The sequence below is a fragment of the Thunnus maccoyii genome, chromosome 3, assembly GCF_910596095.1.
Source record: "Thunnus maccoyii chromosome 3, fThuMac1.1, whole genome shotgun sequence".
NCBI classification, from domain to species: Eukaryota; Metazoa; Chordata; class Actinopteri; order Scombriformes; family Scombridae; genus Thunnus; species Thunnus maccoyii.
In genome coordinates this window covers 14,335,930-14,347,006 of record NC_056535.1, presented here as the reverse complement: position 1 = coordinate 14,347,006, position 11,077 = coordinate 14,335,930, and the positions used below count along the sequence as shown (strand labels likewise).

At 38.0% G+C, this 11,077-nt stretch overlaps 1 protein-coding gene across 1 annotated transcript; it reads left to right on the top strand.

The window, feature by feature from the left end:
* The first annotated feature begins 1,192 nt into the window (after positions 1-1,192).
* On the top strand, positions 1,193-7,576 carry LOC121891220. Its single transcript, XM_042404047.1, has 4 exons — positions 1,193-1,739; positions 1,942-2,001; positions 2,168-2,440; positions 7,490-7,576. The coding sequence occupies exons 1-4, from the start codon at positions 1,395-1,397 to the stop codon at positions 7,574-7,576; spliced, it is 765 nt and encodes a 254-aa protein (XP_042259981.1). The 5' UTR covers positions 1,193-1,394.
* The last annotated feature ends 3,501 nt before the right edge of the window (positions 7,577-11,077 follow it).

Here is an 11,077-nt window from a genome sequence, read left to right as displayed (position 1 = left end):
CTGCCAGAACAGCTTCAATGCACCTTGGCACTGATTCTAGAGTCTCTGAACTCAAAAAGATCTCTGAAAGAGTCTCTGATCCCAAAAGATATTCCCTCATTTGGTGTTTTGATGATGGTGGTCGAGAGTGGTCCTAAATCTCACAAGTATTCAATTGGGTTAAGATCTGGTGGTGTCAGTGGAGGCCATAGCATGTGATAGAAAAGTTTCATCATAGGATTAGATTATATTACGATTATTTTTATTTCAAACATGTTAAAATAACATAGGATGAAGTAAAGAACTTTTCTAGTCCTACTCCCTTTTTTTATACTTTATCGATGAAATCAAAACCAAAAAACATTCAAAACAACGCAAGAGAATAAATATAACTTGCATAGAAACAATAACAACAAACAAAAACAACACAAGTCAAAAAGACACTCTGTACCAAATCATATTATTCCAGTCCACCTCTTTGTTCATCCACTCTATATCTGTTCAGGATCTGTTCACTCAGAACAACTTTGTATTGATTTGCAGTGAGTCTTCCCTCTAAGGGGACAAGTGGACCCAAACCATGCCAGCAAAATGCCCCCCGCAGCATAACAGAGCCACCAGATACCCTCACTGTAAGGGTCAAGCATTCAGACCTGTGCTGGTTTTCCTTTAATTTGTCACCTGGCTGTGTATATATATAAATAAATCTATACCTGTGTGTGTGTGTGTGTGTGTGTGTGTGTGTGTATATATATATATATACACACACACACACATATAGTATACACATATATATATACTCACCGACCACTTAATTAGGTATACCTGTGCACCCTAATGCAATCCAATAATTCTGCTTTATGTCTATTATTGAGGTTGGTGATGGTGTACTGGGGTACGTTATAATGAATGATGTTCCTAATATTTTGTCCACTCCCTTAACATACATGAAGGGGGCAAAATATTAGGAACACTTTTCAATATAATGCAAACCAGCACACTACCCACTACAACCTCAATAATGAACAAAGTAGAAGTATCACCTCTCTGAGAATGTCAACAAAAACTGAAAATTTATAAGCTTCATAAATGTAGAATTTATTGCAGATATATTATACAAATATATTGGTATATTATATTATATTATATTATATTATATTATATTATATTATATTATATTATATTATATTATATAAAATAGTGCTGACCCAAACTTTTTTTTTCCTTGAGAGCTCAAGATCTTGCAATCTATTAATAGTACCAGCCCATCCCATGGGAGGATTAGTCCATGTGTGATGTATGATTCCCAAGAAAAAAAATCCCCCGCATGTATGAAGCATGTTTAACCGTTTCTCTTCCAGTCAGTCTCCTCCCTCAGGTGTCTGTCACAATTTGGCTATATATTAAGACACGAGATGGTCCAGAAATATGCACTTGTCTCTTCTGAACTCTTCAGCAAGATAACAAGAAGAATTCTCCTCTCAGAGGTCTCATCTACGTCCACTGAGTCCATTGAACCAGCAGCATCTTCTACTCCTGAGGACCGACTCTTCCTTTCTCTCCAGCCAGAAGACTTCAGCAGCTTGTCCACCAGCATGACTCCTCGATCTCTCCTCATGTCCGTCCTGGTTCTCTTGTCGTTCTTCAGCAATGCTTGGTCCACTCCAACTTGCAACAACCAGTGCTGTCGTTTTGTGGAGAGCTTCCTTGTCAGGCTCAGGAAGCTGCGAGAGGACTATTCCCAGATCAGAGACTTTTATGTAAGTATGCAAAAGCGCAGCATATGCTCTGCAAATCGCTCATGCAGATACCCTGATAGTGCGTGCAGCATGATTTAGATAAATGTCCCGCCAGTCACCAGATGATGATGCTGCACTTTCTCACCTCTGCCTGTCTGCGCCTGTGTTGGTGTTGACACTATCTCACACAGCACATTGAGCTCAAACTTTTTTATGTCTACAGGAGGCAAATGATGACCTGGACGAAGCGCTGCTAGACCAGTCAGTCGAGGACTCTTTTAAAGTAAGTTCCCCTTCTACTCTAAGTTCCTTTTTTATGGTTGAATCTGACTCAAAATGCAATGCGTAGAAGCACAGACAGCTCAGCAGCAGCAGGAGAGCATCGTGCACACCAGTAAAGAGTTAAACGACATCATGTAACCAGGCTGGTGTTTTCTTCCCTCCCTCAGAGCCCGTTTGCCTGCCACACCATGAACAGCATACTGGAGTTTTACCTGAGCACGGTTCTGCCGACAGCCATGGCCGAAGTGACGGAGGACACCAATGACCTAAAGCCCCACATGGAGTTTCTGTGGGGGGCTTCTGCATCAGAAGTCAAGAAGCTGCCAGAGGACTTTTCCCAGGTCAAAGACTACTATTTAAGTAGAGGAGAACAGATGATTTTACTGTGTATTGTGTATTTGTTTCATGTAATAGTTAATACATATACCTCAGGTTGTTGTGTACCCAAGGAAATGAAAACAAGTTATCTGATTATTATGATTTTAGAACAATGACCTATTGAAAAAAGTTAGTCCTATGGCACAACTTACCCCAAGGTAGGGGTAAATTGAGCGCTCTAGGGGTAATTAATGCTACCACTAAATACTGATGACACAAAATGAAACACTTTTGAGATAATTAATAATTTTAACTTTATTAATGCCATCAATTTAACAAAGGCAAAAACACATACTTTTAAGTAAAATGATATGTTTGTGTCCTGTTGTTCGACATGTTACCTAAACATTTCCAATAAAGTTTAAACTGTGATCTTTGTGTCTTAGCTACAGAAAGAATGTGTGTGTAAATGTGCTTGTGTGTATAAAGACAAGTGCAGCTGCGACCATCGAAAGTCAAAACTTTACCATTGCCCGCTGAGAGGGTAATGTAAGGAGATCTGTCCGACGCGCTGTGTCCAAACAAAAAGCATGAGTCTGTAACTGCATTTAAGGGTGTTTATTTGACCCGATGATAAAAAAAAAACACTTTGACGACCCAGATGCTCTGCCAAGATGTTACAAAAGGACAGCTATATAGAGATAGCGGACAACAGAAATTATCGGCCTCTACTCGCCCACTCTGTTACGAACAAAACTGAATGAAAAGCAGGTGCAGAAGATGACCTCAATTAGTATTGCACTTCCCCGATGACACACAGACACACTCACTACTCCCAGTGACCAAGTGACAGGCATGCTGACCAAATACATCCCTTGTGCCTACAACAGGTGACAAGTTAAAGGAAAAACTGGTCCAGGTCTGAATGCTTGACCCCTACAGTGAGGGGAACTGGTGGCTCCGTTATGCTGTGGGGGGCATTTTGCTGGCATGGTTTGGGTCCACTTGTCCCCTTAGAGGGAAGGGTCACTATTATAATAATATATAATATTATAATATAATACCAATTGAAACCTATGGGAGATTTTGGACTGAGGTGTTAGACAGCGTCCTTTGCCACCATCATCAAAATGAGGGAATATCTTTTTGAAGAATGGTGTTCATCCCTCCAGAAGAGTTCAGAGACTTGTAGAATCAATGCCAAGGTGTACCAAAGCTGTTCTGGCAGCCAATGGTGGCCCAACTCCTTACTAAGACACTTTATGTTGGCTTTTCCTTTAATTTGTCACCCGTCTGTATGTACAGCATGTTTTTGTGCAGCTTAAACTTAACATTAGTCAACAATTATGTATTTATTCATCAACATTGTAACACTTATAACAGTGATCAAACATTAACATGAACAGTGTCTCTAGTCTCTAGAATATCAGAAAATAATTCTGGGGGGTAAATTGAGCCATTGACTCAACTTACCCCAACATCGCTGGCACGTTTTACCCCATTACCTCCATTTTGGCAGAACCGTTTCACACAGTGGCTCAAATCCACAATTAAGCTCAGTTTATGACCTTGTTTTATAGCTTACACTGATTTAAATTAACATGTAATAATGTCCCAAAGTTATCTATTTTAATTTAGATACAAGACTGATAACTTTAGTAACATGATGAATTCACTTGGCATAACAAAAATCTTTTTTTTTGCTCTGTTTTGCTGACCACTCTCTCCATGTGCTTGAGTCCAAGATGGATTGAGTTATGTGAACTATACTTTCTTAATTTGTGGTCACATGATTACTTTTGTTTATGGTTACCTAGATTAAGTGGGTGGTTCATTTTACCCACTGGCTCTATTTACCCCGTTCTCCCCTACTATTCCCATGTAGCACAAACCTGTTGACCTGCAGCATCCATTAGTAATGAATTTCTGAACTGTTATGACCCAAACAGCAGTCTTCTCTATTAGGGATGGAAAATGATGATATTGGGGTTTGAAAGCCATTGAACTGACTCTCTGAAAACAGTAGGACTTGACAGGAGAAATACCTGTCTTAATTCAAGATTCAACATGGCATACTTGCACTGAACACTCCAGCTGTGAGAACTTAAAAAATAATTCACAGTCATATTCAAGCTATTTTTTCCCTGTGGTGAAATATTAAATTGGACAAGTGTACTATTAGCACTATGAGCAACTAAAAGCCACATGTCTACACTTTAATGTTGCTCATAAAGCAATCAGTTTCTGTTTTCATACGTTGTCAAACTGTCAAAACATGCCCTCTCTTGACATGACTTAATGGCTGATTGTGACAGAAAGGGGAAGAGTTCAGTGATGGCTCACAGGACAGATTGTAACATTGCATCAACTGTGGCTCAACTGTAGCATGTCCACCTAGAAAATATACTTAGACACAGTGTACACATGTGTGTGTCAGTATTCTGACACAATTTTAATAAATAGAGTGGTGTGTTTGCCCACTGTCTATGACACCCTTTAAGTTTCTTACTAGTTCTTTTGTGATAATTTACATTACAGACAAAAGTAGACAGTGAGATAGGAGTGAAACTTCATTGACGAAGGATGTTCAGGTGAGCTATTGTGTTGTTTAAACCATGTAGTGATTATGATCTTTGCTGTCCTCAGTTAATGTTTTAAAACAGTATAGTATATAAACAGTATATGAGTGTGAGAGTTGCTGTAATTTGACATTTGGGTGTATCTATCAGGAGGGGCTGTTTAATGCGTCTCCTGGGTGTGCTTTTATTAAAAAGTGCATAGGTATTACATTGCATAAATAATGTAATCTGCTCTGCTCAGCACTGCCACTATGAGGAGAAAACACAGAACAATTGACTCCCTGCAATACTGTATATTGTTCTCACAGTATACTGCAGAGGGTGCTAAGGAGTAAGCCCAGAGAGAAATGTATTTTGGTTTCAGCAGTCATGGACTATGTTTGATGCCTGATCTTCTGGTATTCTATGTCGGAAATATTTCAATATTTTAGTTACGTCATGTCACCAACAGACATTTTAAGATTGTAATGACTGCTCTGGATGATTAAATAAGTAAATGGAAATTTTAAGGTGCGTAACTACAGACTCGAAAGATGTAACTCCCCACACAAACACATGAACTCAAACTTCCATTAACTAAACACACCTACACAGTAAGATTAAGCTATTAGAAGACTGTATCCGTCATGCCCATTACTGAGCCCATTTTTACACTGTCTCTCTGTCTTTTCTCCATTTCTCTCTCCTTTACTCTGAGCAGTTTACAAATAAACCAGGTGACACAGAATGTCATGGGAGAACTGGACAGGCTAGAGAGGCTGGAGGGACTGCCTGAAGTCTATTAATCCCCAAGCTCCGATCTAATGCTTATCTGATATTACTTGTACCACTACCATTCCACACTATCCACTACTTTGGTCCAGATTGAAGTATCTCAACAATTACTGAATGGGTTGCCATGAAATTTTGCACAGGCATGGTCCCCATGGGATGAATCCTACTGACTTTGGTGATCCCTTAACTTTTCATATAGCACCATCATCAGATCAAACTTAAACGGTTTATTTGTCAAATACTAACAAAACTAATGACATTCCCATCAGCCTCAGTTGTACTTTGAATATACTGCTAATTAGCCAATGTTAGCATGCTAACATGCTAAACTAAGATGGTGAACATGGTAAACATACCCACTAAACATCAGCATGTTAGCATTGTCATTGTGAGCATGTTGCAATACTAGCTTCAGCATTCATCACAAAGCACCACTCGGCCTAACATTTTATTTTTTACTGTTTAATTATTTAATATTAATATGTATTAGTTAACACAACATAAATGTTTACATGTTTTTTGGGTTGTTTAGCAACCAGTTCCAGCAATAAAAATATTCTTTATACCTTTAAGTGGCTAATGTGTTTCAATCCATTACAGACTGAGTTTGGAACACATTTTATAAGTAAATATAATTAAAGAGGTCTGGAAGTTGTCAGAAGCAGACTGTAATCTGGAGAAGGATTGGTTTACTGAACAAAGGGCTGATGGCATGCGGTATGATAAGATGGTATTGTCAGCATAAAACCGGACATTGCAATGCATTTGGAAAATAAATATTATTTATGTCCAGAGTAAATAGCAGGAGGCCTAAAATTGATCCTTGTGGGACACTTTTATCAACCACTTTGGGTCTTGATTAGAAACCATCAGCAGTAACAGTCAATGGAAAGATGATTTTCATCAGGCATAAATAGACTCATTAAAACTAATCGACAGCAACAAAAATACTATAATTCTTATTAGCAGCAACATGAATGTTTTCTATCTAGCTTCACATCTTAGTGTAGGCAGACAGAGAACCAAATTAATATGTGAAAAGTCAATGAAACAGTGATTCATCATTTAAATTGCATTGAGAAACTGTGTTATTTTTTACTTTCACTAATTCAGCATTCAGCTGTTTAAACACGATGGGAAAATATGAGCTGTCACAATGAGCGGTGCTTACATAAGTGCGGTTAACACCATCACAGGCACATATGCGGATAGATAATGTACGCATGTGCTTACGTACTTGCACCCAAACACACATAAAAACAGTGTGGAGAATGAATTGTCATACGTTTGGGAGCATCGCACTGGAGTGTATCAATCACTGATGGAACCGGAAGGCTTAATCTGGGTCTAATTTAATCCTACTTTGCTGATAATGTACAGGTCAAACTGAAGGTTGATGACAGATGGAATTTTGAAGTTTCGTCTCCCCCTGAGAAGATGCTTGCTCAGCAGAAGGACAAAGCTACTTAGTTTCAGGTTACAGAAATACATTCATTGAATGTTTCTTGCTCAGCTCTGCAAAATTTATAAGGTTTCAGAGGAAGTCTCTCCTGTTATCTCTCTTTCTGCATAGTTATTTAAGGTCACATTTGCATGCTATATTTGATTGGTTTCCTAAGTTTGCCCATAATTTCCATCACATTTACATCAAAAGATCTACCAGAGATATACAGTTGTTCAGATCCACAGGAGGGTGATGTGGGTAATATGCCAACCAGAGGACAGTTCACATTGACCATGATGGCTGAATTGGGAGGAAAGCTGGCTCTCAGTGGGATTTTTCACAATGACTAAAAATTTCATCTTATGTCCAAACAGGTCTCTGTAGGTCATTCACAGGAAATCCTTTCCCTTCTGTGCATCCGCCCAACCAGAGATCAGTACTGGGTGTGCCTGGGTGAGTGATTGGGCAGGACGGTGTCACCCTTGTGTAATGACCCCAGGCCACCTCATATATATTTCTCATAGTTTGCTCTTTACTTTGAATCCTTCTATAGACACAACTCTTCACTACACTTTTTTATGTTTACACAACAAAAGTCGCTCAACATAAACAATAACAGAAACAGAACTCTCAAGGATTCAATGCTACACACACTCACACGCACGCACACACACACACACACAAAGTCAAACAGACAACCTGTGTGAAAGTGAAAGAAGAATGTGGTGAACCTATTTGTAAAGACAGATAGATTTCCTCTAAGTTGCAAGTACACTATGCAGACACAAAATATGCACACACAAACACAGAAAATGTGACGCATAAGGTGGTGGAAATGTAAAAGCACATCAAGTTCAACGTGCAGCTCATCTTCTGGCCTGCAAAGCACAAGAATTTGCAGTTAAGATGATCAAACAGCAACCAGCATCCATAATCTTAAGAGATCATTCTTTTAGATTTGTGGTTAAATTCACTTCAGTGTAATCTTGTGTTCCACTGTGATTCATGTCAGGTTTCAGTTAATGTGCAGCAGTATTGCTGACTTCAGATTCTGATCACTGGTTAATGACGACATCAGAAACTGAGTTTAGGAGGTACAGGGGTGAAACCAGAGAGAACACCCTCACCATTTTAACACCCAATTATCTCAGATAACATTGTGCTGATGCTGAAAAGGAAAGACATAGAGGGGGGCACCAATTCCTGGTAGAGCTGGCAGCAGGAAATAATTTGATCAGAGGAAGTTATGAGAGAAATATTTCTAACTCAATTAACTTGCTCATTTGAGGCCTCCACTGGGTCAGCCCGTTCTCAAACTCACAAGTCTGTGACCTCAAAATCTAATCAGTTAATCTCCATGATATAATGATTATATCATGGAGATTAACTGATTAGATTAGATTGAGCAGAAAAGTAAAAAGTACAAAACTGAAAAGAAAAAAAATAGAAAAATCCTCTTGATTCTCATACTCTCCAAATCCTACACTCTGCGGTGATGATCTCACTAATTTCTTTGTCAGTTTAGTCTTTTCTCACTTTGGTGTTTCTGGTAAAATGAGAGAGAAATGTATATAAAGATAGAGAAATGTTATGTGGTCGGTTTGTTTTTTAACATCAACTGTTATTCAATTTTTTTTTCAATTCAATTTATTTATTTATATATCGCCAAATCATACCAAAAGTTATCTCAGGGCACTTTTCACACAGAGCAGGTCTAGACCGTACTCTTTAATTTACAGAGACCCAACAATTCCCCCTTGAGCAAGCGCTTGGCAACAATGGCAAGGAAGAATATAAATATCTTGTGACAGACAGAACTAGTAATATCACTGTTAATGCATTAATATGAAATATTCATACTTTCTTGACATGGCAGTTCTGTGAAAAGTAGCTGTCTGGAGACCTCAGTGATTGTGCACGAGAGAGGAAGTTGATTTTTTTTATCACTAAGCAGTTTCTCTGGTCACTTTAAGTATATGCCAGGTTTGATAATGAGTTGTGTGTGACAGAGAAGTGCTCTGACTAATAGCTAAAAACTTTATGTAAAAACTATATGACAAAATAGGAGATTCAAAATCTCTTTCTCAGACAGGAACAAACCCACAACTGAGATACCAGCATACTGGTCAGAAGCATCTAAAAATGCAACTGCAACCACATGAAATCATGATATCACACAGCTAAATGCAAACAGCAGACATGCATACTGACACACACACACAGTCTGTGCAACAGTAAGAGATGTTTCCCATAAACTGGTTACTGCTGACTAATCTTAATTTCATATATGAACTATCATTAGGTTTTAATGCTGCCCCCTTTCCTGGGTCTCTCTTGAAAATGAGATTAACAAGACTTTTAACCTGTCAAATAAAGGGAAAAGAAAATGACAAATCCACTTTCTTGCATTTCTTATGTTTTGGCTGGTTTTGACCAATAATTTTTTTTTAAAAGTTTAAAATGTTTTTCTGTTGTAATATTTGCTCACCATCCATGTTGCTAATACTTAACTGTCACAACTTTTAAAATTCAGAACTAACAAAAGCCTATAAGACATGCATGTTGACTTAAAGCTTTGAATCTTATGGTATCTGTTAGTCTTGTGAGCACATGCACCGGATAATGTGGTGTTCATCTCTGAATTGAAATCTTGATTAATCTGATAGCACACATTTGTGAGAAGTACATTGTGTTATCTTCAGTATGACACAAGCCTCATCCGGTGAATAAACATGAACTTGAACATGACCCAAAATAAATCATGCTGAAGTTTATTGGCACAGATTGTGAAGTCTTCATCATGTCTGCAATGATAATGAGCAGGGATGATTTCCCCTACAACAGTCTTCGAAATACCAGTGTTGCTCAACACAAGGTGGACAACCAGATAAGGAAAAGTGGACATTCCATACAACTGAAAATGCTTATGCTGCCACCACTAAGAGTCCCAAACCACTTCTTCTAATTTTTTGCCCACTCATATGAAAACTGCACCAACTTTGTGCTTTTTGATGAAGACAATGGAATCTCTAGAAAGAATACCATGACTCCTGTCACTTACTCACAGCCAAAAGCAAAGACAAGTAGATGTCACCTGTCTTCACTCTTGTGAGTCTTATTTACGCATGTCTGACAGAGAGGGAATCCACAGCGTCAGCAGACTCAAACCACAACCTAATACCATTTCCATCTGAGTGGCACTATTTCCTCTGTTATTCTGAATGCATGGAATAATAATGTGGTTGACAGCCTTTACTGCAATTTCAGTCTCTAAATTAATAATTCTGTACTTAGTATCAATTTTAAGTTCTAGTTTAGTGGGTAAAGTCTGTGTGTCTAGTGTAGGACAGATATTCCCTCTGTATAGTCAGTAATAATACTACTACAAAAACCGTATTCACACTTACATACATACATACATACATACATACATACATATGTATATATATATATATATATATATATATATATATTCATATGCTGCCAGAACAGCTTCAATGCACCTTGGCACTGATTCTAGAGTCTCTGAACTCAAAAAGATCTCTGAAAGAGTCTCTGATCCCAAAAGATATTCCCTCATTTGGTGTTTTGATGATGGTGGTCGAGAGTGGTCCTAAATCTCACAAGTATTCAATTGGGTTAAGATCTGGTGGTGTCAGTGGAGGCCATAGCATGTGATAGAAAAGTTTCATCATAGGATTAGATTATATTACGATAATTTTTATTTCAAACATGTTAAAATAACATAGGATGAAGTAAAGAACTTTTCTAGTCCTACTCCCTTTTTTTATACTTTATCGATGAAATCAAAACCAAAAAACATTCAAAACAACGCAAGAGAATAAATATAACTTGCATAGAAACAATAACAACAAACAAAAACAACACAAGTCAAAAAGACACTCTGTACCAAATCATATTATTCCAGTCCACCTCTTTGTTCATCCACTCTATATCTGTTC

Coding starts and splice junctions, on each gene's coding strand:
- LOC121891220 (XM_042404047.1), top strand. CDS start 1,395: ATGGTCCAGAAATATGCACTTGTCTCTTCTGAACTCTTCAGCAAGATA. Junction 2,002..2,167: donor CAGTCGAGGACTCTTTTAAA/GTAAGTTCCCCT, acceptor TCCCTCCCTCAG/AGCCCGTTTGCCTGCCACAC. Junction 2,441..7,489: donor CATATACCTCAGGTTGTTGT/GTACCCAAGGAA, acceptor ATGTCCAAACAG/GTCTCTGTAGGTCATTCACA.